At 51.4% G+C, this 26,528-nt stretch overlaps 1 protein-coding gene across 2 annotated transcripts; it reads right to left on the bottom strand.

Annotated features, from left to right (window-relative positions):
* Positions 1–112: 112 nt before the first annotated feature.
* Stard10 (StAR related lipid transfer domain containing 10) lies at positions 113–25,142 on the bottom strand. 2 transcript variants are annotated; one of them, XM_021166220.3, is made up of 7 exons: positions 24,987–25,142; positions 24,305–24,624; positions 3,772–3,919; positions 3,133–3,236; positions 2,416–2,533; positions 731–783; positions 113–525 (listed from the first exon to the last, which is right to left on the bottom strand). In XM_021166220.3, exons 2-7 carry the CDS (start codon positions 24,509–24,511, stop codon positions 280–282), a joined length of 876 nt encoding a protein of 291 aa, XP_021021879.2. In that variant the 5' UTR covers positions 24,512–24,624; positions 24,987–25,142; the 3' UTR covers positions 113–279. The 2 variants fall into 2 exon arrangements, with proteins under 2 accessions (XP_021021879.2, XP_085697618.1); XM_085841492.1 differs by lacking the exon at positions 731–783 and having other exon boundaries at positions 24,987–25,089.
* Between the last annotated feature and the right edge of the window lie 1,386 nt (positions 25,143–26,528).

Raw genomic sequence — 26,528 nt, forward strand, 5'->3', positions numbered from 1 at the left:
CGCGAGCAATAAGAGTATTAAGGAATTTGTGAAATACTCAAATTTGCCATATATATAATAGAACAGAGCAGCGTGGTGCCGAGCAGATGAGAAGCAGGCACAAAGAGCTGGCTGGGGCTGTGTGGTTCATTTATTGGGGCCATGTCCAGCCATGCTGCAGCCACCTGGGCAGGAGCCCGGTACCCCCAGAGGCAGGTGGGGGAAGGAAGGAAGTGCAGAAGGCTCAGTGCCCCAGGGTTCCACCCCAGTCTGGTCTTGGTCCTTGCAGAGAGATGTCACTCAGGTGAGCGAGGTGTCATCGTCGCTGCCCTCTCCTCCCGCACCGCCTGCCCGCTCCTCGCGGCTCTCTGTCACCGCACTCTCATCGATGTTCTCCAGTGAGTCTGCGTGTTGCACCGACAACTCTGACAGCGCCAGGCTGGGCAATGGGCTCTGCTCCGGGTGCAGCCATGGCTTGAAATGAGGCTGGTGTTTCTGCTTCCACTCGGGGTACTTGATGCAGGCCTTGTACATCTTCTTCATGGCCTGTAGACCATTCGAACATTGTTAGGGGTGCCTGGAGGGCCACACCCCTCCAGAGCCCTCCTGTGGTGTACAGTAGTCCCCAGTGTCCCAACTACGGCCATGGGTAGACCTGGTTCATCAGCCATCACCCAGTGTTAACTCTGCCCCTGCCCTACTCCTCAGTGCTACCCCCCTCCCCCATGTCCCAGAGCACACAGCCACTTACCTTGGGGGCCAGGAACTGAGATGACTTATTCACCACCCACTTGGGTAAGGAGCCTGTGGGGGCAGGGAGAGGCCCTTAGGCACCCAGCCCCACCCACTGCCAGCCCCCCTCCCTCTTCAGAGTTTGTGGGGAGGCCACCCCTTGACATTCCTTCTCAGATCCCCCAAGCTCATCTCTGCCCCCACTGTCTGTGTGCTGAGCTCCAGTTCAGAGAAGAAAACCACAGGGCCCTAGGTAACCACAAGTAACCTGTGGGGTGACATTCTGACCTACCAAGCTGTCACCTCCTTCTCCTCACACTAATAGCCTAGGTCTGTCCCTGGGGCTCACCCTCTCTCCTGTCTGTCCTGCTGAGCCTCCTAAGACATCTTAGGCTCAGCACTCTAGTCTAGCCCGCCCTGGAATCCATAGGCCAGCTCTCCTCCTGTCTCCCTCCAAGTTCCTGCTCTGTACACACAGAACACTCATAAAGAGCAGGGAGCCCTGACCTAGGCTGCGGGGTATCCCTGTCAATGACAATCCTGTCAATGAGGTTTAACCATCCTTTCTTTATGTGTTCAGTCACCAACTCACTCCACATTCTGTGACACCCACCCTGCACCTGTCTGGACACTCACAACAGGAATTCAGTGTGTGACATTTCAACACAGACTGGTGCTCTGCTGGAGGGGGATGGGCCCTGAAACAGGGAGCAGGCCCTCACTCTGGGAATCACAGGAAAGGTCACTTCCAGGACCCTGGGAGCACTGAGTAAGAAGCAGAGGTTCAGGGAGCTAGCTGAGGATAAAGGCTGGAGGGACATGGAGGTAAGAAGTGGAAGGGCATGAGGGAGCTAGAGATTCCTCTTCCCCGCCCTGGGCAGGGGCTCTGGCTGGACTCAGAGGGCAACAGAGTCACAGTGGCATTTTAAACAGGTGAGTCAGAGGAAGTAAGTGTTGTTTTTATCTCCTCTAGTAGCTTGTTTGGACAAACAAAGTGGCTGAGTACCAGAAGAATGACAGGTTGGGAGCTGTCAGAGGGTGAAAAGGTGAGAACAGGGGCTGAGTATGTTAGCACAGGCCTGGAAACCCCAGCATGCAGGAGACAAAGTCAGGATGATGGCGAGTTCAAGACCAGCCTGGGTGAGTCAGAAGAAAGGGAGGGAGGGAGGGAGAGACTAAGTGCTACATTTAGGAGCTGACAAGGAGAAGCTGGCCCCAACTAACTGGCAAGTTCTAAACAAAGGGGACCAGAAAGCAAGCTACCGGATCTGATGAAGGGTGGGTCTAAGAAGGGCAATGGTGAGGTCACAGCTGGTACAACAAGTCTCAGGTGTCCAGAAGACATCCTGAGGAAGATGTCTAGGAGGCTGACCACCTCAACAGAGATGAGGGCTCGTCTGTCGCGGATGTGAGCTGAAAGAACAGCTTGGAAAGCTCAGGCCTCTGGGGTGTGGCCGAAGGAGATGCGGCAGTGAGAGCAGGTCCAGGCTAGGAATGCTAGCACCAGGAAGGCAGTTCCAAACTCCCGAGAGGAGCACTGGCCGCCTCGTGGGTCCATTGCTTTCAAACCACTAGCTTTGGATAGAGATCCCCCCAGTACTGAACAGCTCCTAATAGACGGCTTTCAGATAGCCTGGCAGATCCAGTTCATTCCCTGTACAGGGAAGGAGCCCCTGCTGATGAACTGCAGGGTCAAGCCCTCACCTTTGGGATCCACTTGGGCCAGGTAGGTGATGACACAGCTCTTGGGCCCCGTGCTCTGGATGAGGTAGCCCGTCTGGATGGACACAGCTCGGACCAAGTCTTTCCGAGGTGGGTATTTCTGGGGATGGAAGGCACAGGGAGGTGAGACTTGGGTAGGGTCAGAGGGACTGTCTCTATAAGGTACACATACACACACACGAACCCATAGCTGTTCACATTTCTTGACAACTGTGCCCATCCAGACCTAATGTAGGTTAAGGAAAAATAATCAGGCCAGGTCATCCTTGCCCCCTCTCACTTATGCTTTCTCTGTGCCATTAGGGAAGTGCCAGGCTGTGTCAGGGCTTATGTGTGTTTGTGGGCACTGAACCCTTGCCTAGGCTAACTACACCTGCCTGCCCTCTCTACCCAGGGAGTTCAAGTGAGTCCCACCACAGGAACCTGCCTTCTAGTTCTTGCTAGCCCATTTATAGGCCAGCCTCACTCATCCCAAGGGCTGTTCCACCCACATCAGGTCATCCCACCCACTCACGGCAGAGCCAGCCCATACTGCCCTTTCCCTGAGCTACTGGACAGGCCCCAAAGGGAAGTCATTATCTTCAATGTGCAGGAAGGAAACCGGACCCCATGCCTGCCCGAAGTCACTGGACAGACAGCCACAGCCCAGCCCTGCCCATCACCCTTCTGCACACCCCAGGGGAGGGCAGGCCAACTCACAGGGTGTTTCACTGAGTAGTTCATAATGATGTAATCAGCGCCCATGGGGAGCCAGGAGCGGAGGGTGATGACATCACGGTTCTTCAGGGGCTTGGGACACCTCCCTGTAGAGGGCAAGGAATAATTCAGCCAGGCTGCTGGCCTATCTTCCTATTAGGAAGGGTGTGATGGAGGCCAAAAATACAGGGATCCTATCAACTGCCAGCCCTCCCCATCCCAACAGGTACCCCCAACCCCTACCACAGACACACTGTGAAACCAGGAAGCAGAGAGGAACCCTTGTCCCCAATGTCTCTGCCTACCCTGTCCCCAGGGACTCACACAGCCCTTACCTCATTGCTCTGACTTGTCTGTGTATGTGAATATATTTGAAAGACAGACAGTACTGTGATTGCATGTGCTTAAAAATGTGTCCCTGTGGTATGTGGCATGTGGCACACAACTGCATATGCATGTGTTTGTGTGTGTCAGGGACAGCATGTAAGCATGCCCAAGGAGAGCACAGCTTTCCTTCTCAGCATGCAGGTCCCCGATCAGCCTAGCATAGGAGTGACCACAGGGAGGGAGAGTTAGAGGAGATGTGCTGAGAGGTAGGGATGGAGGGTGAGAGGGTTGGAGTCTCGTTCTGTGCCTGCTCACAGGAATAATATCCTACGTCAGCGTTGACAGTCAAGCGGGCGATGTCGAAAGTCTCAATGACATTACTGTCCCACTTCTTTCTGTATTCTATGTCGTGCAGGACATCGTAGAGGGTCTCAGCTGGCACGTCACAGCATTCCATCCGGCACTGCAGACAGACATGGGTTGTCAGGGCCATAGGCACAGGGGCGCAGAGTTGGGGGGAGACAGAGGAACAGGGGCCACTTCTTATCATGAGCCTGGCTCAGCTCCCCAGAAATCTCTTGTACCAAGGGACTGTCAGCCCCTCAGCTCAGCCCTGTATCCTTTTGAGGCAAATCATCCAGGTTCCTGCACACCATGTCTATGCCCTCCCTATCCGCTGGGAGCATCTAGTGGGCAGACAGTTAATTCAGCAAGGAGCTTAAGATAGGTGCACATTAAATGGAAAATCAAATGCCCAAATACACCTTATCACCTAGCCACATTTGTGTGTGTGTGTGTATGATTAAACTGCTATGTAACACCAGCACTTGAGAGGCTGAGGCAAGAAGAGCACCCCAAGTTCAAGGGCCAGCCTGGGCTAGATAGTGAATTGGTAGGATTCTATTTTCAGACATCTTCTCATTATTCAGTTGTACCCTCAAAGAGCTTCCCATCTAGGGGAGAGGACAGCCAAGCTGCGCATCTCACTTTATTTAGCCCTTCAAACGATTAGGCCAGGTAACAAAGCCAAGGAAGGAATTGAGGTTCAAAGAGGTTAAGTGCTCAGCCAAGGTCACCTGGCTGGTTAAGTAGCAGGGCTGTGACTTAATCCAGCTCACATGTCTGGGAAGCAAGCAAAGACAGAACCAGAGTTCTCAAGATTGGTATTCAAAACGGTGAGATTCGATGTCCCTGTTCTATCCTGCCCCAAGAGCCCAACCCCCATAGCAAAGCATAACGGTTTTTTCTGTGTAGTCTCTAATACTCTCCCAGAACTGACATTCGTCCAACACAGGAAACCCACACACTGCTCTCTCCCCATGAGAAAGTGAGTACACTCAGCTCCAAGAGAGGAAGCACTGCCCCCCTCCTCACTGAGGACAGGCCTGGGCACAATGAAAGCACACAATAGGCTGCTCCTGGCTGGGGATGCTAAGTACAAGAAACACCTATGCCTTACACACTACTTCAGATTACAGAAACTACAGAACACAAAGCTACCCCATGAGAGCAGAGCTGGGCCCTGCAGAACGACCAGCCTAGTCTATGCACATGAGCTGCACTTTGTCAAATAGGTGTCCTAATGAAGGGATTGGGCGCCACCATTTGTTTTTTTGTTGTTGTTATTGTTGGTTTGGTTTGTTTGTTTTTGAGACAGGGTTTCCCTGTGTAGCCCTGTAGACCAGGATGAACTAGAACTCTGAGACCTTCATACCCCCACCTCCTAAATGCTTAAGTTAAAGGCATGGGCTTTTTTTTATGATTTATTTTTATTTTATGTGCATTGGTGTTTTGTCTGTATGTGTGTCTATGTAAGAGTTTAGTCCAAGCCGGGCGTGGTGGCACACGCCTTTAATCCTAGCACTCGGGAGGCAGAGGCAGGCGGATTTCTGAGTTCGAGGCCAGCCTGGTCTACAAAGTGAGTTCCAGGACAGCCAGAGCTATACAGAGAAACCCTGTCTCGAAAAACCAAAAAAAAAAAAAACAAAAAACAAAAAAAAACAAAAAACAAAAAAAAAAAAAAAAACAAAGAGTTTAGTCCAAGTCGGGCGTGGTGGCGCACACCTTTAATCCCAGCACTCGGGAGGCAGAGGCAGGCGGATTTCTAAGTTCGAGGCCAGCCTGGTCTACAAAGTTAGTTCCAAGACAGAGATAGGGCTATACAGAGAAACCCTGTCTCGACAAAAAAAAAAAAAAAAAAAAAAAAAGTTTAGTCCCCTGGAACTATAGTAACAGACATTTGTAAGCTGCCATGTGCTGGTGCTGGGTATTGAACTCAGGTCTTCTGAAAAGAAAAGCCAGTGCTTTTAACTGCTGAGCCATCTCTCCAGGCCTGAGCACCACCATCTGTAAAGTGTGACTCTGGATTGTGACACAGCAGCTATAAATAGGACATTCCTCCACCACCTCCTCCTCCTCCTCCTCTTCTTCCTCCTCCTCCTCCTCCTCTTAAGAGATTTGATCTAAAGCTTCCTGCAAGACAAATGTTCGATGACTGAGCTAAATCCCTGGGCCTCTTTTTGCTGCTTACGCTTGAGATGGAATCGCACTAAGTTGCCCAGGTTGGACTTGCATTTGTGATCTTCCTGACTCAGCTCTTAAGTGCCTCAGATGACAAGCCTGCACCACTAGGTCCCCTGTTTACAAGAGACGATTCAGGGGACAACCAGAGAAACATAAGGGTGATCTGAGTCTTAGATGCACTGAAACTGTATGGAAACAAATGGTGGAAATTTCTGTCCCCTTCCCCCAAAGTATGTGACAAAGAGCAGTGAGGAAAATCTATGCTCAGAACAAGCTCAAGCTACAGAAATCTCAGGTGACAACAGCGTCTCTCTGCCAGAAGTGCAATGACCAGTTTCCTTTGTATTTCTGAGTTTCTGAAATGTCTGTAGTACTGCTTCAGCAATAATCTCCCCTCCCCACTTTGGTTTTTTTGAGACCGGGTTTCCCCTGGCTGTCCTAGAACTCACTCTGTAGACCAGGCTGGCCTCAAACTCAGAGATCCGCCAGCACCTGCCTCACAAGTGCTGGGATTATAGATATGTGCCACCATGCCCAGGTATTAACAAAAAATTTTAAAGTATGAAGGTACCCCAGGTCACAACTACATTTTGAGGGATAAGACCTAGTTTAGACATGAAGAATTCCAGCTGTCAGCCGGGGTCGGGGGTGGGGGATGGGGGATGGGGAGATGGATCTGCCTGGCTGAGGACACCAGGTCACATCTTCAGCCCCTTCCCCACCTTCAGCCTCTGAATAAGATGATTGGAACGCACACATACATGCACACACATGTACCTGCACACAATCACACATGCATGCACAAGTAAACACACTGCAGCATTAATACATTTCACTTTAAAGAGCTTTAAAGTTCAGGCAAGAGGAAGATGAAGCTCACTGGCAGAGCCAATGCTTGGCGTGGCCAAAGCTGTGGGTTCTACCAGCATCAAAAGAATTCAAGAATGAACTCCAACCTATACCTATAAAACATGGCTTTGAGGAAGTCGTTTCCCTCTGCCTCGTTTGCTTTTCTAGTCCATGAAAGTGTGTGACTGGATCCCACCACCTAACTCGCAGCCCCCAGTTCCAGCTCTGTGCTGAGTCTAAGGAGGCAGAGGTGAATGTGAAGCCTGGGCTTACTGTAACTTCCAGACAAGGAAGGTGACCTAACATGCCTGGTAGGGCTCAGAGCAGCCTGGCTCCTCAGGGGCCGGTGTGGAGCAGGTTTCCTGGAGAAGCTCAGTCTAGGAGAGGGATGTTTACCAAGTTCAGGGGCAGTAGGGACCAAGGCCCAGAGCCAGACAAGATCACAGTTTACCGGCTGGCCGAGCCTGTCCACCTGGCTCAAGTTTCTGTGCCATGGCATGTGTAGCCTAACACTCAAAAGGTTCCAAATATGCTAGTACCAATGGATGATTTCAGGTCTGAGTCACAGAAAGTATAGGATGAGCCTGGGACATCTTACTGAGCTAGAAAGGAAGAACTCAAAGAACACCTCCAAGGGGGAGATACCACATAAGCATTGATCATACTCCTTCCTGCATTCTATTAGGAAACACACTATTGTAACTTGGCCTAGTAACATTCACAAATCAACCAGCTTTCTCTACTGTGAAGTTATTCCCCCAACTTTATGTGTTTGGAACTGGGGACCTTTTGAGTATTAGGCTATGTACACCATGCCAGAAACGTGCTCAGCAACTCAGTACACCATGCTGTTGTCTGGCTTTGGGCCTTGTTCCTGACTGCACTCTCTGCCCCTGTACTTGGATGCACATGCACGTGCACATGTGTGTAAGAGGCTAGGAGTTGACATGGAATGTCCTACTTGATAACTCTCCACTTTGTTTAATGTGGCGGGATTCACTGTGAACCAAGAGCTCACCAGTTCAACTTGTCCCAGGAATCTCCCAGCTTTGTCTCATAGTACTGGGATGGCAGAGGGCTGCCAGGCCTGTCCAGCATTTGCATAGGTGATGGGGACCATACCTAGGCCTTCACACTTGCATTCCAAGTGCTTTACTTACAAGCCATTTCTCAGGCTCTTATTTTCCCTTGTAATGAATAAGTATTGGATAGGTGGTGCCTTGAAACTATACATAACTCATTCCTGATCATACATTGCATCTATTTTGCCAGAACTGTATATATTTTGGTTTCTTTTCAATTTATTTCTTTCTCTTTCTGTCTGTCTGTCTTTTTTTTTTTTTTTTTTTCTGTTCTGCAACCTTATCTGACATTCAGCAGGTTAGTTCTCATCTAGATTGACCGTCTGTAGAGTTTTGAATGTGATAGCAGGCTTGTAACTTACCAACGTGTAGAGCTTGTTTGGTGAATCCTCACCCTCATTACATTTTCTGAATAAACACACTCAGATGTGATACGGAACATTCCTTATTCTCTTGGCCCAGATGGCCTTATTAAGCCTGTTGTCAATGCTTACATCTGGAGTCCTCATCTCCTTCATGAAGGATTTCCAGGTTTCCTTGAATGCCCAAGGAGCATGCTTCATGAAGCCCACTCTATGGATGCGGTTGTGAACGTTGGTGATGTAGTCTCTAGTCACCACATCGTTGATGGCCCTTCTTCTTGCCATCCTTTGCGGGAACCAGTCTGCTGGCCCCAAGCTGGAAAGGCTTCTTTGGATTCTTATTGGGTTCAATATAGTCTGTTATCACTGTTTTGTTCATTACTCATTTTAATCAGCTTGTCTTAGATGTATAGCTCATGGCAGAGTGATGCCTGACCTAGTTTATCAGGAACTGTGGTCTCCAGAACTGGCTACTTTCAGTGGTAAAACTTCAAGAGGCCTGGTAAATCCTGAGAAGCTAGTCAAGTCTTCAGGCTGGCTCTCATGTCTTGGGGACAAGGTCTTTGTCATTCACTGAGTAAGATCTTTCTAGCTCAGTACGATGTCCCAGGCTCATCCTATACTCTCTGTGACCCAGACCTGAAATCATCCATTGGTACTAGCATATTTGGAAACAGAGACATTTTGAGTATTAGAGTATGTATGCCATGGCACAGAAACTTGAGCCAGGTGGACAGGATCAGCCAGCCAGGAGACTGTGTTCTTGTCTGGCTCTGGGCCTTGGTCCTCACTGCACTCTCTGCCCCTGATCTTGGCAAACATCCCCCTCCTAGACTGAGCTTCTCCAGGAAACCTGCTCCACACTGGCCCCTGAGGAGCCAGGCTGCTCTGAGCCCCACACCACCCCTTCCCAGTAGTAACTGGATTCTCACCTTCCCAGCAGAGGCCTGTCCCAGCTGTTAGTGAGGAGGCGGCCAGATGGATCTACCTGGCTGATGACACCAGGTCACATCTTCAGCCCCTTCCCCACCTTCAGCCTCTGAATAAGATGATTGGAACGCACACATACATGCACACACATGTACCTGCACACAATCACACATGCATGCACAAGTAAACACATTGCAGCATTAATACATTTCATTTTAAAAAGAGTTTTAAAGTTCAGGCAAGAGGAGGATGAAGCTCACTGGCAGAGCCAATGCTTGGCGTGGCCAAAGCTGTGGGTTCTACCAGCATCAAAAGAATTCAAGAATGAACTCCAACCTATACCTATAAAACATGGCTTTGAGGAAGTCGTTTCCCTCTGCCTCGTTTGCTTTTCTAGTCCATGAAAGTGTGTGACTGGATCCCACCACCTAACTCGCAGCCCCCAGTTCCAGCTCTGTGCTGAGTCTAAGGAGGCAGAGGTGAATGTGAAGCCTGGGCTTACTGTAACTTCCAGACAAGGAAGGTGACCTAACATGCCTGGTAGGGCTCAGAGCAGCCTGGCTCCTCAGGGGCCGGTGTGGAGCAGGTTTCCTGGAGAAGCTCAGTCTAGGAGGAGGATGTTTGCCAAGTTCAGGGGCAGAGAGTGCTAGGATCCCTGCTGGGCTGTAAAGCTTTCAAAGTCTGGATATAGCGTGTGTAAATATAGTGTGTGTGGATATAGCGTGTGTGAATATATGTGGCAGCTTCCATGTTACAAGTGAGTCCCAGAGGGACCAAGTGTCTCCTGAACTGTCTCCAAATCTTGATATGATGATGGACTACTATGACTGTGTGAGGCTACCCAGAACTCCCAAGCATAGCCCTAAGTCAGCACCCCAAACCCACAGAGTCACAGCAGAAGGAACTGGATAAGCAAGGAGGACTGCCAGGGAACACCCATGAACACTCTGCAGCAGGCAATTCTACTGCATAACCCAGCTATTATCCCCAGGCACAAGATTTAACACACAAGCCTTGGTTTCCTCACATAAAAATCTGGGGCTCCCAAGGATATTGTGACTAGATGAGATAATGTATGAAATATGCCTAGAGTATTGTGAACATTCAAAATATGGCTGTCCTTACCTGGCAATTTTCCATAGAACAAGGCAATATCTGTCTTATTGGTTGCTTAATGGCTACTCCCTTCACAGGACCACCTGCTCAGATATTCTGTGTTGAGAAGTTAGTAGGTCTTCCCTTACCTTTTTCTGGGCTAAGCCTCCCCAGTGGGAAAACACAGCACCTTCATAATCTTCCAGTGCACAATGCTGAAACGGGCCCAGAGAGGTATAATGATGGACCAAGGCCACATAGTACCAGAGCAGAGAACCGGAGTTCACAGACTTCTGACTCCAAAGCATCAGAATTGTTGCCCAACTGAAATAAGCATGCTGGCAACCAAAGCCTGCTAAGGACCACACAATGCTGTGCTCATGACCTTCTGGAGGGATGGCTGGCCAGAGAGGAAGACCTAACAGATTCTTCATCTGACCTGCTTTACCACACCTCCCCAAGTTCAAAGGCAGGGCCATGCTTTTCTGAAACCCAGCACCTGGGCTCTGCCTCTCTGAGAAGCCTCAGGCTATCACAGTGCCCTGCCAGGGCCCTTCAGGCTTTCAATTTCCCTAGCAGCTCTGGACTGCTATGCATGTGACAGATCTCTCCTTGCTGCATCCTGGCTATGTGGTCTGAGCTTGAGCAAAGGAAGAAGCTTTAAGTCCCAGCATCAGTACCTGTCAGAGGAGGATCACTGTTCCCTGGAGAGTGCTATGAGGATTAGAGAAGACTTGCACAAAAAGCCTTCAAATATGTGCCTTCTACTGGCCACACCCAAGGAGTGTCTTCCTGATAACCCCCATAGGGCAAGGTTATAAAGAAAAGAGAGGTTGAGTGGACAAACAGGTGGATTCTTGCTATAGGAAGACCTGTATAGAACAACTCAGTCACCTTTCATGACCTACAGCCAGGCCCTGCCCTATGTGGGCAGGACCAGGAGCAGGGGATCTGAGAGGCCCAGATGGCACAAGCCCCACAGCAGGCCCTCGGCCAGCTCTGCTCTGGCTCTCCCTACACTTCGCTGTTTCCACAGGAAACCAGGCCCAGGGCATCTGAGGAAGGACCTGCTTCTTGTCTTAAGATTCTGGGGTCCCCAGAATGCAAACTCCTAAGACCCTTCTCCAGAGGCTGGCAAGAGGGAAGAGGAGAGACACCTGTCAGTCCTGTAATGATGAAAAACGAGGTAGCCACTCCTCCAGGTCTGTCCCAAACGCCTCCCAGGACATCCCGTCACTGGCTCCTCTCCTAACGTGTCTGCTGTCTTGTTTCTAAATTCTTCAGGCTGTGCTGTACCCCAGACCTCCTTGTCCTCTCCTCTCCAGGCAATCGTTCTGTCTCAAGTAGGCATTGCATTCTTCTGCCTGCAGTTCTGTGGCCCCTGACATAGACCAAGTGCTCACTTAAGAGCTGCTTCATGAATGGGGCTCATAGAGAGGCTGTGCCGGCATAGGCTTCTCTAACTCATGGATGCTGGATATTGGCTACTAACTCATAGTGTTCCATTTCAATTCAGACACCTGCACAGCTGGGAAAGACCACTGGGTACTTGTAAAAAAATTTTGCCTTAATGAAAATTCCTCTGACAAAGGAGTAGAGGGGTTGGAGTGGATCAGAAATACCAAGAGGCAGCTCCAGGCAAGATCTGGAACTTTTTTTTTTTTTTTTTTTTTTTTTGGTTTTTCGAGACAGGGTTTCTCTATATAGCCCTGGCTGTCCAGGCAGGCCTCGAACTCAGAATTCTGCCTGCCTCTGCCTCCCAAGTGCTAGGATTAAAGGCGTGTGCCACCACCGACCAGCTGGAACTTGTTTTTTTAAATCTTTAATAGTCAACAAAAGTAAATGAGCTAGTTAGGACCGTGGGCCTACAATCTCAGCTCCTTAGGAGGCAGAAGGAGAAAGTTTTCACCCTTTGAAAACTAGCCTGGCCAACATTATGAGATATCTGTCTCAAAAAAATAATAATTTGGCAAGGTGTAGTGATGCACACCTTTAATTCCAGCAGTCAGGAGGCAGAGCAGGCAAATCTCTGAGTTCAAGGCCAGCCTGGTCTACAGAGTGAGTTCTAGGACATCCAGGGCTACACAGAGAAGCCCTGTCTCGAAAAACCAATCATCATCATCATCAGAAAAATATTGAGGTACCTATTTATATTCATAAACTAGCATGTGAACATGCCCACAAATATATGAAATACTCAACTCCTTATAAGGATGAGGTTAGAGTGTTACCCAGGGCTCTAGGTATAGCTTAGTGATACAAATAGAGCAATGCCGTGGATCGGGACCTCAGCAGCCCCACCACCCAAGGAAAAGAACGATATGCAGTGGCAGTAAACATCTAGCTGTATCATTCTAGAAAATAATTGCCAAGCCAGGCCTGGTTGGCACAGCCATGAAATCCTAGCTACTTGAGAGGCCAAGGCAGGAAGATTGCAAGTTCAAAGCCAGCCTAGACAGCTTAATGAGACCCTGTCTCAAAATAAAAAAGAAAAAGCTCAGGGACAGGGCTGGGGAGAAGGCTCAGTCGGTAAAGAGGCTGCTGTGCAAGCGTAAGGACCTGGGTTCAGATCACCAGCACCATGGCAAAGCCCAGCACTGCAGCAGACATCTGTAACCTCAGAATTGCATGGTGAAAACAGGTGGGTCCCAGGGGCTCACGGCCAGCACTGCAGCTAAAATAGCAGGCGCAGGCTCAATGAGGCCCTGTATGAAAAACCACAACTGGAGAGCAATAAAAGACAATACCAGATATTCACCTCTGGCTGTATACCTGCACACTCACAGACATACATGTAGGCAAAACACACAAAATTTAGTAATTTTTTAAAAGGGCAGTAACCCAAACTGCTAGTCTCAGCACTTCAAGAGATAGAGGAAGGCAGGTCACTGGTGCTCATGGGCCAGCCTAGGCTACTTGTCAGGTTCCAGCCCATGAGAGACACTAGAACCAAAACAACAGAAGAAGAAGAGCAGCAGCAGCAACAGCAGCAGCAAGGAAAATGGTACCTGAGGTGTGATAGCCAAGATTTTGCTCTGGCCTCTGTATATATACATGTGCATGCACACACATGCATGTGCACCTAACACACAAAGAACTGAGACAGAGTGTTTGCCTAGCCTGTATGAGGGCCAGGGTTCAATCCCCAGTACTCAGAAAAAAAAACACTAAGCTCAGGAAAAAATAAAATAAGAAAAGTTGTTACAATATTCATGAGTGTATTATTGAATTTGTAATTAGAAAATTACATTGGAGAACAGCATAAGCAAGGCCAGTTCCGTTCAGAATGACACATCACCCTGAGGACTGTGCAGCCATCAAGGGCTGTGTTGTCCACCCCGCCCCACCCCCAGGACGGGGGAGGGGGGCAAACCCTCAGAGCCCAGAGCAGGCCTGGTGGAAAGCAGCTGCCAGAACTGTTCATGAATTAATAACTCCAGTGATGTGAGCAACATCTACCCATGAAGATTTAAATGAACATAACAGCACACAAACTGCACATTGTGTCAATGACACATGGATTACCTGCACCCTTGAAAAAGAGCTGGAAGGAGTGTGGAATGGCCCCTTTGGGAAACCAGGGTCTGGTTTGGTCTGGTCTGGTCTGTTTTTTTTTTATTAAAAACAAGCAAACAAACAAACAAAAAAATTGAGACAGTCTCATGTAGACCAGGCTGGCCTTGGACTTGCTACATAGCCAAAGATCATCTAAAATTTCTGCCCTCCCACCCCCAGTCTGCACCTCCCCAGTACAGAGATCATAGGCTTACACCACTACACCCAGTTTATAAAGTTCTGAGAACCAAACACAAGGCTTCATGTGTGTGCCTGTCAGGCAAGCACTCTACCAAGTACCAAATAAGCTATACACCACCCCTCATTCTCTCCCACTGACACCCTATCCCACAAGGCTTCTGCTGTTTATCCAGGCTGGCCTCAAACTCTTGAATTTACGTGGTCCTCCTGCCTCAGCATACCTAGTTCTTGAACCTTTGGGCATGTGCCAGGTTTTAATTTTTGAATTCTTACTCTTGCTATAATATTTATGAATTTTTTTTAAATCCACTGTTTCATCTTGCACATCTGTAATCCCAGTGCATAGGAAACTAATGCAGGAGAATAAATTAGTTTGATGTCAGCCTGGCTATAGTAAGACCTGTGAAGAAACACATTTTGGTGTCCTCCTAATTAGAAGTTCCGTCCAGGTCAGGTGGTGGTGGTGCACGCCTTTATTCCCAGCACAGGAGGCAGAGGCAGGTGGATTTCTAAGTTTGAGGCTAGCCTGGTCTACAGAGCAAGTTCCAGCACAGCCAGGGCAACACAGAGAAACCCTGTCCTAAGAAAGGGGTGGGGGTGGGGGAGGTAAGGAGGAAGAGAAGGAGGAAGAGGAGAAGGAGAAGAGAGAGGAGGAGAAGAAAAAGGAGGAGGAGGAGGAGGAGGAGGAGGAGGAGGAGGAGGACTTGTTGAAGTTGAAGGTGTTCTATCCAGAGCCTTGAAGACCGTGTCCCTGGACCTGAGAGTCCAGGCTCACCCAGGCTGAGGCCTGACACTGTGGGCTGACACAAGTTATTGGAAATGCTCAGCAGTATCTGGCTTGTACGCCACTGATCACCAAAGAGACTGTGCTAGAAGTAGGAACCAGAGGGGTCTTAGGCCACTCACTCCTGGGCCAGGGCAGGAAGCAGGCAAGGATGACCCTGCAGGGTCAGGGCAGAGACAGAAGGAAGAGGACCTACAGGCAAAGGAAAACATGGCAAAGCCAAATCCTAAAGGAAAGCCAGATGGGCAGGTGGCATCCAGGTGAAAGGGGGAAAAGGCCCTTGGCAGAAACTGGTACAAGCCGGGAACCAGAACCTGCTGGCTTTGGGAAGAAGGCACATGCAGCCGCATGTGGTAACCTGAGTCACCCTGAGTGAACAAGGATAAGGCAGGAAATGGAGCTGTCCCTTGGGTACTCAACCTGCTCATTCATTCATCCATTCAGCAACTGTTAATGGAGAGCCTGCCGTGCCAGGCTCTGTGCTAGTGGCTGGACAGCTTTGCCCACTCTCTGGGAAGTCAGTATCCCTTAGTGAATGGCGGTTTGGAAAAGGGGTACGGAGGAACCTGCCTAGAGCCAGTATAACCCAAAGTCTACCCCGAAGCCTGGTCCCTAAGTCTGTGAGAGAACCAGGGAATGCCAGGTGGGCTAGCACTTAGCCAGATGAGGGCTGTCCACGCTAGAGGCTGGAGCTTATAGGGTATGTGAGGAATGAAGAGGGGCTCTCGGGGCCACCTTTGCTTGGGGTGAGCCTACTGGAGGGCTCACACATCTATAAAGAACACACATCTGTCAGCCTAATACAAAGTCTCTGTCCCTGTCTTCCAGCTCACTAGTCTCCCTGGAAAATGGCCATTGGTCCTCATAGCCTTCTCCTCTGAAGGGAAGGGGTCTGTCTGGCAGCAACTTCCTGAGACTCCACTTTTCTCAGGCATCCCCAAGACTGGTGGAGGAGAGATGTCCTGCTGTGTCTTCTGTATACAGAGCTTCCAGTGGGGACCCACCCAGGCCCTTCTCTGCTGCTCTCCATCCAGGGCTGGCTGACTCATCCGGGCTCTGACTGGTGCCCTCCCTCCCACTGGTCTCCTGCAGCTTCCCTGGACACCCCCACCCCCACCCCCAGCTTCAGCAGCAGGCTCAGCTCTGAGCAGAGATGAAGAAGGCAAGGCTGCAGAGGCTGACCTCCTGTTCAATTCTTCTGCCTTTCCGCTCTTACCATGAGGGCAGGGGGAGACAGAGGAGGGAGGGGGAGCTGGAAACGAGAGGTATAATGGGGAGGTAGAAGAAAATGAGATAGAGCAGGGGACTGGTGATGTGAGACACAACTGGACACTGAGGCGGATAACAACAAACACTCCCCTGGTATCAGGGACCACCGTGGATGAGGAGCCCTAAAGATGACTTCTGCCTCAGTCATCTCCTGGGCAACAAGCCCTAGCCAGCCCCCAGGCCACTGGGTTCCCCATGTCCAACACAAACTCGTTAGCTGTCCCAAGTACCTGCTTCCCTCCAGTGCCTGGAACCCAGGCTTGGCTCTGAACCAATTCCTTCCTCTCCTTTCTCCCTAGCCCTGGTGAACCACAGCCTTCCTTCTGGGCAAGCCCTCTCTGCCCCATCCCTGCTTGGCCTCTGTAGCCATATCCCCCTCTCAAGTCTCCAGGTTCCCAGTCAATAGGTCCCCTGACCGGGGAGGTTTCTAAGCCCTGGAACTGACAACAGCACTGCCAAGCTTGGAAGCCTCTCCCTTTCCGAGCTTCAGGATAAAATCCAACTGTCAGGCCTAGTGTGTGCATCTGCTGCATCCAGGTGCTCACAGACCTCCAGCATCTGGCTAGGCCTAGGCACCACTCCCTGTGGAAGTCCTGTCTCACACCCTGTCCCATCTTCAGGCTGTCTGTCAGTCACTAGTCTCAGCACAAGTTCTGTCCCAGCACTCCTGTGAAGGCTTTCCCCGTCTCTCCACCAGGCCTGGAGTCTCTGGAGGGGAGGGCCCAGGTCTGATCTGTCTCCATATCCACAACACAATAGCTGGCAGTCGGTAGACAGCAGAAGAGGAAGCTTGCTAAATGAATACACAACTGAGACAAGGGGGAAAGAAAGAGAGTGGGGCGGGGGAGAAGAGGACCAAGCAGAGCATCAGGGACACAGGCAGTTACCAGGCAGGGGGAAGAGAAGGTTGGAAAAGGGATATCCCGAGACCCAGAGAGAAGACAGAGGCAGACAGAGGCTTTCAGAAGCAGCAGGAAGGGGAAGCCATGGCAGAGGCAGAGCTGCACCAGGGGGCAGGAGCTGCCAGGAGACAGCTGAGCAGACATAATTGGATCAGAGACAACTCTGCTCCTGCAGTGAGGGGGTGTGACTCACACACACAGTAATGCCAGACACAGAAACACAGAGACTCACACTTGGCACACACATGTATTCAGTGTGGAATGACCCAAACATCTCAGATGCCTGCTTGGGGTTGGAGAACCTTGCACCTGCTTGTGAGGGGCTCTCAGTCTGCTCATCTGAAGGCTGTATCGCACACAGCCACCCACAGTCCAGTTCCATACACAGAAACCCACATGCAGAATCCTCCACCCCCATCAAATTACCCTGTGCTTAGAACAGAGCCACCCTCTGGTATCTTCTTCAGCTGTTTGCTTCTGTTTTGCTTGGCTCCCTGACAGGATATGAACCTCATAACAACAGGGTCTGATAAGTGTGATTTGGTGCCAAATTCCTGCAGAACACTATGCTTGGCATATAAGTATGCACTCTTTAAATGTATGGACTCCGTGATTAAATGTATGTATGCATGAATGCACACATGCTAGAGACACACAGGGGATGCAGATCCCCTCTAGCTACCAGGCCTCTCTCTACAGCAAGTCTTATCACCTCTCACCCATTCCTAGGTCCCGGGACATCTAGAAAGGTCCAAAGACAGAGAGCAGGGACCAGGAAATGATGAGGGGACCTTTGGGAGCCAGCACTGATAAGCATTGTGACAGAAACCTAATAAGATTAAATGGCCCAGGTGTTAGCCCTACTTCCCACCTGTGCAGATACTGTATACCTGCCCCAGGACAGAAAGATTCTAGAGATGTGGCATATGCCTGCCTTCTGGGAGCCCAGGCTGGAAGACAGGAAGGCAGTGGTACGCCAGAGAGGGCCAGTGAGATGGCGCCAGCTACCAAGACTAAGGGCCTGCGTTCAACATCTGGGATGTGCATGGCAGAAGGAGAGAACCAACTCTCTCAAGTTGCCCTCGGATCTCCACACTCCAGCCATGGCATATGCATATGCATGCATATGTGCACATACACATAAAACATACATACATACATACATACATATATACATACACACAGCTTCAGAAAACAGTGCCAGCTGCCCTGAGCCACTGGCCACAAGCTCCATTTAATGGCAAGTGACAAGTGTGTGTATTTGGCACGGGACTCTCCAATCCCATGTTTTTAAGTCTCTATAGGGACCTATAGCATCTTCAATAACACAAGCATGCTACAAGGGGACATAAAGAGCAATGAGAGGGTTGGGAACACTGCCAACCTGACACCTACTCTGAGCTTTGTCCCTCCTCCTGTGGCTAGAGGATGATCATCTGCCCGGGTAAGGGGTCTGGGTTGTGACTGGATTCTATCCCCATCTATGCTTGTTGGCGACCTGGCACCCAGGTCTTTGGGAACACTCTAGAGAGGTCCAGTGTAGGTCCCAGACCTGCACAGAGAGCCAAGTCTCCAGGGTCATGGTACCCAGGCCTCTGGCTCCAGGTGGTCCAGCCAGGCACAGAGGCACAAGGGAAGAAAGAGGACCCAGCTGTCTCCAGGACTGCTCTTTTCTCTCATCTCCTGAAACTTTAAACACTCTCGGCTGGAAACTGAGCTGAGGCTCGTTAAAGTTTAAAAGCTGGAGCCTGGGGAACTGGGTGTGGAGGGCACTAAGTCAGCCTAGGAACTGTAGACTTCCCTACCCCCGACAGGGACATAACCTGGACTCTCCCACTCACTGCCACAGCAAGGGCCACAAGGGGCCGTGCATCCCACCATCTTCTACCTCAGCACACTCACAGTTTGCACTTCATTTTCCCATCCCTCCTCATCCCTCTGGGCGGATCCCAAGCTGCACTGGCCTCAGCCTCTACTCTGGCACAGACTCAGTACCACTGCCCAGGCAGGTGCAGCCTCTCCCAATAGCAAAACCCTGGCACCATAAGACCCCTAGTTCCAGAAAGCCAAAGGCCTGGCCTAGCTCACTAATCCCTTTCTACCCCCTATTCTCAACCAGGGCAACTCCTCCAATGCCCTGTCCTGTCTCCTCCATCTTAACCTCCTCTTTGTACCTGTCCAGAGCGCTCTGAATGCTGACAAACTCCTACTCCCCCTCAATCCCAAAGCCACCACCATTGTACTCCAGGACTGGCTGACTCAGTGGCCACTCTGGGTTCATCTGGGAACCCTTCAATTCCTGGCTGTCCCTTACTTCCAGCCCGGGTCCAGATAGAGAGGCTATCCAGTGATGTTCACTGAATGAGTAACTGAAGTGACAGAACACAGGCAAACTGATACTTCTGTCCACGTCAAACAGAGGAGGAAGTAGAAGCAGCCCAGAGCCACACAGCTAACACTTTGAACCTTGTGTTCTCTCTCTTCAACTCAAACAGGCACCTCAAGCCAGAAAGGTTTCCTCAACACCCCCAGTCACTGCTGACTGTTCCCCCCACCCCCCTTTTAGTGCATCTTGCCCATAGTACACACTATTAATGCCCTGGGAACCTCTCTAGAACTCTCTTCCCCAGGACATCTCTGGAGGCCTCTTCTTCTAGGACTCCTATGTCAGTCAGGTCAAGGTAGACTCCTCGGAGCTATCCCTGGATTCAGAGTGCTCACCTAGGGGGCTTTCTTGCTGGCATAGACCAAGCCTTAGTTGACCAGCCTTACCTATGCCCTGCAGTACACTCACATCACCGTCCTGGCCTAAGGTTTAGAATCACCTCTACAAACCACCTGCCCTGCAACTTCCCGTAGAGATGGACTCACTGACCCTCGAGAAGCAAAGGCCAAACCAGGAGCTGAACTCCCCCAGCTCCTAAAACCATATCACCTCTCAGCCTTGCCATCACAGACAAGAAAACAGACCCAGAGAGGTGAAGTGACCCTTCAGATCACACAGTGAGGACTGGACTTTTACCCATTTGGGTTCCCTCCAAGGTATCCTCTCACAATGACACAGCACAGAGAGACCCAAAGACAGCAGGTGAATCTCCATGGGGTTCTGGAGACAGAAAGGCTCACAGGGCTGAAAGAACTAGGCCAAGGGGCAGAGAGAAGACAGTTTTTTTGTTTGTTTGTTTGTTTGTTTGTTAGTTTGTTTGTTTGTTTGTTTTGAGACAGGGTTTCTCTGTGTAGCCCTGGCTGTCCTGGAACTCGCTTTGTAGACCAGGCTGGCCTCGAACTCAGAAATCCGCCTGCCTCTGCCTCCATAGTGCTGGGATTAAAGGTGTGTGCCACCACGCCCAGCTGAGAAGACAGTTTTTATTGAGGCAGGGGGAGGCAAGGCCTTCAGTTCTCATCCGCTTCAGCCACTTCTGTTTGGTCTTGTACAGGTGGACCCCTGCTCTGAGCCTCCATTTTCCACATGTACTCCATTGGACCAAAGGGTCCTACCTCATAGGATGATGGCCCTATATACCCTTGTCTTTCCCAGGATGGCTTAGACTCTAAAGGTAAGGAAGGTCCCCAGAGATCCCTGCATGAGCCATACGTCACAGGAGAATGTAGTGTTCATGAGATGGGTATTAAGACCAGGACACTAGATTGAGAAGACTGTACGCCAAGTGCCTGTGGCATGGGACAGGCAGACAGTGAGTCCAGGCCAGGAGAGGATATCTAGAGCTTTCGCCAAAGGAGAGGGAAAGCCCACAGGACCAGGAATCAGGAGACAAGTCCCTATTAACCAGTTTCATGTGGCAAGAGGCTCTCAGGAACTCTCACTGATGTTCTAACTCAAAGCCCTCAGCGATACTGACACCAGTCTGCTCTTGTCATAGGTCCTGGTTCCTTCTTGGGTCACTCCTGCTGCTTACAGACCTATGCCCTGTGGGTCTGGATGCACCCATAATTGCCTTTCCTCTCTCCAGCAAGTTCTGAAAGCATTAGAAAGAACCCAGGAGTCATCCTCTGCCTGCTACATAGCAAGACATACAGTAAGCATCAGAAGACTTGCACACAGGTCATCCAGAGCACGCTTGCCAGGGCTGCCCTGTTCTCTTCCCCCATGTGCCCTGGCTTAGCCACTGAGTTCAGAAGTCCTTTAAATCAGAAAGGTCCAATGGCAGGTGACCAGACATCCCAGAGAGCAGAAGGGATGTGCTTCAGTCACACAAAGCAAAAAGATGCAGATCTAGACGATTCCCTGGTTGAATGACTGAAAAAATATTTTAGATGTCTTCAAGCCTGGGCTTTGGGAAACCTGGGTCTGGGTTCTAAGCAGCCCTCTGCCTTGGCTCTGGGGTTCATACTCAGCATCTGCCTCTGGTGCAGAGCCTAGACATGCAGGAGGAACTGTCTGCCTCCTGTCCACTAACCCAGGGCCCAGTGCAGGCCTGAAGCCAGAGCAGGCCAGAGGCCAGGAGGGAGGGAAAAAGTAGGGGTAGCCTCCATCAGCCCCTTTTATTTGTCCTAGCTGTCTGCTGGGCCCAGAGTCATGGTGGCTTCCAGGGACCTTTGAACACAGAGATCGGGAGAAGAGCAGGGTGGAATCAATCAAGAAAATAAGAAGGCATGCTCCCAACACACACACACACACAGAGAGAGAGAGAGAGAGAGAGAGAGAGAGAGAGAGAGAGAGCACAGGGCATGCCCTGGTGCAGGAGAGAGGGGCTAGAAAGGGGAAGAGGGGAACCAGAATTTCAACAAACAACTGAGGTAAAGTCCCAGTTTCCTGCAATGACCCAATGACCCCTGGGACTCTGTTTTCTACCTGATGTCCGACCTTGGCAAGAGTCACTCACCCCTCTGGGCCTCAGCTTTGTCATCCATCAAACAAGAGTAAGAGGATGAGAACATAACGTCCTTTAGTTCTTCAAAGAGTTATTGATAGGGTTAAAGGCCAGTGTTGCCCAAGGATGCAAATTCATCAGAGAGGGCCAGCAACCCTGGAGCACACTGACCTGGGCTGCACGCCTGCCTCAGTTGTAGGCTCGGCTTTCTTTTGGTCTGTTTCTTTCTTAATAACATTACAGAGACAAACCAAAGACTCCCCAGGACTGGCCTGAGGCTAAATCAGAAAACCAAGAGAAAATGCTTGCCTGGAAGCAGGGTGCTTATCAGAAACAGGCTAACTGTGTGGCAATTGGAAGTCCTGGAATCTGGGGACAGGCAGCTCAGAGACCTCAGCTCATCTCCCAGAGTTCTAGCTGCTGTGCTGAGAGGACCAGGCATGGAGTCTGGCCACTGGTGATACCTATAACTAAGGTGCCAGCCTCCTCCCTGGGCCTAGGTTCTGCTTACCTCCTCCTCTACTGCCTGAAATGGGGCTAGCTAAGTCAGTATGGTAGAAAAGTTAGAGACAAGATTAGACTTGGAGACTAACCCATCAGGGCTCTAAGTGCCCTCTCCCTCTCTCTCCCTCTCTCTCCTTAGCCACATGCATAGCCCTGACATTCTCTAGTTCTTAGTATCCTTGCCTGCATCCTGTTGTAGGAGGAGGGGGTTACAAAGCAGGTTGTACAAAAGGCTGTCTAATACTTTAGCCTCTGTTCAGTATGTAAAGCACTGAACCGGGGTGTTGAAGAGAACACATGTCTTGCCCAGAAGCCCATTAACACCATAGCTTCTTCAAATATTCTCCCTTCCCAAGTCTGATCTAGCCACAAGGGGTCTGTTTGAGGCAACCTGGTCTCTAGACCTGCCAACTCCAGTCCTGGGCAAGGCTGGGTTTATTCATTAACCAAGCCAGATGGAGGAGGCAGCTCCGCCCTATTGACAAAGGGTGGGAGTACACACACTCCCCCCATACACACACACACACACACACACACACACACACACACACACACACACACACGAGCCAGTCCTGTGGGGAAGCCAAACTTCCCAGCTTCTGCACACTGCTGGCTTTCAGCCTATCTCAGTCAGCCCACCACCTTTCACTCGGTTCCCAGGTTCATCTTTCCTCAACACCACTATCCTGGTGGACACTGTGGGGAGGAGCCCACATGCAATCAGCAACATGCTGACACTGCCAGCTGCCCTGCTCGCCCTGCTCCTCAGGCTCAGACCTACACTAGGCCTTGAAGAAGCTCCAGCCCAGGGTCTTTAAGCCCGGGAAGAGACTCAGAGCAAGGAGGTAGCCACGGAAACCAGAAAGAGTTAGTTAGCCAGGGCAGACCGAGACAGTCACAGAGGGCAAAGGGACAGCAGGAAGAGCAAGCCAGTTGTGTGTGTGTGTGGGGGGGGGGGGGATGGATAAAGCTATAAATGATTAGGGCAAGGCAAAAAAAAGCATAGGGCCAGAGGAAAAAGGCCAGCACCTCAGGCTCTGGTATAAAGGTCCTAGACAGAAGGGACCCTGTTAAGACAGTCCAGTGCCCTGGACCCTAAGAATAGGAATGCATCCGTGACAGATCTAGAGCAGCAGGAGGGTGCAAGGGAATGGCCTTCCAAGAGCCCTCTAAGGGGAAGTTCACACCCTGAAATGTGGCACTCACAACCAAACCACACGTGTAACAAACAGCTACTGAGGCCCCCTAGACCAGAATCTCTGCCTCCATCAAACTCCAAGCTACCCTGTCATGACAGAGAGAAGAGAATCATGGGGCAGGGAGGAGGGGGATGGCAGTGAGGGGCTGATGAGTAGGCATCTGCCTTCTGAGCTGGTTTCCCTTGACACTAAGACCCTGCCTCCTCTAGTGCACCTCCAGTGTGGCTCAGGGCAAGACAGCAGTCAGGAGCTGCCAGCCACAGTCCTAAAGGCCTGCTGCAGGCTCAGAGCCTGATAGAGCCACTGGGCAGGGACAGAGAGGACTAGAGGAATCGAGAAGGAAGGAATCTCATCTTCTGCACCCAAGAGTGCAGAAAGTAGAGCAGAAGACCCATCGCGGGCTAGAGAACCCCCGGTGAAGGAGGAAGTGGGCCATTCACCTACCCAGTGAGTCAAACTAAGGGCCCAAGCAGAAGCTACTCTGAAAGACAGACCTTTGAGAGACACTATTCCCCTAAGTGTACCTGGCCATCACCCATCTCCTAAACACACAGGCATGCCTAGGTTAAAACCCGGTGATCCAGATAGGTCATATGGCCCATGTGTGTAATGGGGGACCATACCTCCTCTGGTTTATATTAGGAGACTCTGAGCCCACATGCACCCCTCTATGGGTCCCTGGTCTGAGTATGGACGAGGAGACTCCTGTGAGAGACAGTTCGGGAGGAGTGGAGGCTGCAGGTACCACAGGGCAATCCTACCTTGATCTTGTGCAGAGTTCGATCCATCTCCACAGCCTGCACCCACACAGACACACCGGCCTTGCTGTAGGTCAGGTTCCAGCCCACCTCAGCCTCACACTCTGACCGGAAACTGCGGAAGTCCTGGTCATCGGGCACCTGGACACTTTCACGGCCCAAGGCGGGCCGAGACCCTTGGGGTTCTGTTGAGGCAGCTGGCTTTTCCATAGGGAGCGTGGGGAGGCCCGGGGCCCTGGTCCTAGTCCGACTCTCCTGGGTCCTCCGCGGAGGCTCAGACAACGTCGACGCGGCTGCAGATGCTGACGCCACCTTCCTGGGACCTGCAAGACCGGTTTGGGGACCAGAGTCAGTGCGCTGGGGGCGCGGGTGGGGCTAGCCGGGGTCCCGGACCAGCGGACAGCTTGAAAAGGGCAAGTACTGGCCCCAGGCGGTTGTGCACCGGCACAGGACAGTCACTTGGGCCACCCTCCCACAAGGAGCGACCTCATACTTCCCTGGAGCGGCAGTAGGGTTGCTGCGTAGCGGGTGCAGGAGCCCGCGAGAGCCGGGCGGGACTCTGGGGGATCGCAAGTGCGGGTCTGGCACGGAGTCCCCGCGCGGTGCTGGCCGGACTCGCACAACTAACTCAGCAGCAAGCCGCGCGGGGCCGTGGTGGGGGCGGGACGTGGTGGCCGAGTCTCACCTGTGCGGGCTTCTCTGCCGGGGCCCGCCGGGGCCGGTGTGCGAGCTCTTCCGCCGCCGCCGCTGCCTCCGCTGCCCGGGCGACCGGGGGCCGCGCGGGGACCCTGGGGGGAGGAGCAGTGGGTCCCGCCGCCGGCCCCGCCCCGCTCCGCGCCCCCCGCCCCGCGCGCCCCCTCCGCCCTCCTCCCTCCCGCTAGGCTCGGGGCTCCCGGGCTCCGCTCGCCTCGCTTGGTATTTTCCAGGCTGCGGAGGTAAGAACTGCGGGAGCACCGAGCCCCGCCCCGCCCCGCCGGGTCCTAGCGCCCGCCCCCGTAAGTCCCGGGGAAGGGGCAAAGTCCGGGGGGAGATGTAGACTATCAGAGGACCGGGGACCTGTGAGCAGGAACGACATAGCGAAGTAACAAAGTAGCCTGGGCTCTCAGAGTAAGGTTGAGGTGCCAAGAGAGATTCTGGAAGTTAACTGGGAGCCTCTTCTCTACTCTTCGCTCCCACCCTTGCAGGTACACGCTTCTGCAACAGCTTGTTCACACACAAAACACTTCAGAGATTCAAGGGTGGGCACACACCCTCATGACAACTGAAAAACTAACTAGCAGGAATAGGGATGACAGCCCCTCAGTAACTAAATTAGAGATGGCTACAGCCTGCAAGCCCCAAGAACCAAGAGCATAACAAGCTTCCTCCACACACCCAACTCAATTTTCCAGCAGGGTGTGCAAACCCAGCCAGAAGTTGATCCGACTTTAAAGGCTCAAGGTTCAAAGGCTGGCTAGAATTTGGCAATATTTCCACTTCAGCCTCACTCTGGCCAGAGAGAGGTCCTGAACCAGCAACCTCTTACATCCCTATTTGGCAGCTTCCAAACCCACCCCTCTTTAGCTCTCAGCCATTTACCCACACCTCCCCTAGGCGAAGACTAGTTCTCAAAAGCACAGGGCTGCAGAACACTGGAGCACCGGCCCCCTCCACCCCTCTGTAGAATAGAGTGGCCCAGAGCTCTACTCGGTAGCCTGATGTAAGTCCTGTCTACTAACTCTTCCGCCTACTCTTCCATTCTGGGAGCCCTGTCCCATCTACCCAGTGAAAGCTAGGGCCAGGCCAATATGAGCATGGCAGTCTTGTCACTGTCTGGGCCAGAGACGAGCACGGAAAGCCTTTGGTGTGCTCCTCTGGATATTAGGAGCAGTAAGTGACTACCACTGACCTAGTAGTGCCAGAGTCCGCTAATGGCTATTCCCACCAGAACCAGAGTACCAAGCCTCTGCCACCCAGGCTCCTTCTGTGCCCTCTGCATTCTCTCCCTGGTTCTTCAGAAGTCACCTCCTATCTTCACCATGTAGATTTCTTTTCTTACAGGTGTTAAAAGAAAACTGCAGACTCAGCATTGCAGGTTCACAAATAGATGTGTGTGTGGTTTTATTTTTCCCCTGAAGTGCTCACGGCTCTGAGATGTTTGTAAATCATGCCCACTTTTAAAATAAGCAGGAAACTGGATGTGGTAGCACAGGCCTATAATCCCAGCTACTCAGGAGACTGGGAGCCA

The sequence above is a fragment of the Mus caroli genome, unplaced genomic scaffold (assembly GCF_978045245.1).
Source record: "Mus caroli unplaced genomic scaffold, Mus_caroli_1 scaffold_8, whole genome shotgun sequence".
NCBI classification, from domain to species: domain Eukaryota; kingdom Metazoa; phylum Chordata; class Mammalia; order Rodentia; family Muridae; genus Mus; species Mus caroli.

What these genes read in the sequence shown, in the direction of transcription:
- Stard10 (XM_021166220.3), bottom strand. Translation starts at nt 24,511, where the DNA reads ATGGAAAAGCCAGCTGCCTCAACAGAACCCCAAGGGTCTCGGCCCGCC. An exon ending in TGACGTAGGATATTATTCCT is followed by an intron (nt 3,237 to 3,771) that starts GTGAGCAGGCAC and finishes TGCCCTCTACAG; the next exon opens with GGAGGTGTCCCAAGCCCCTG. An exon ending in CTCAGTTCCTGGCCCCCAAG is followed by an intron (nt 526 to 730) that starts GTAAGTGGCTGT and finishes AATGGTCTACAG; the next exon opens with GCCATGAAGAAGATGTACAA.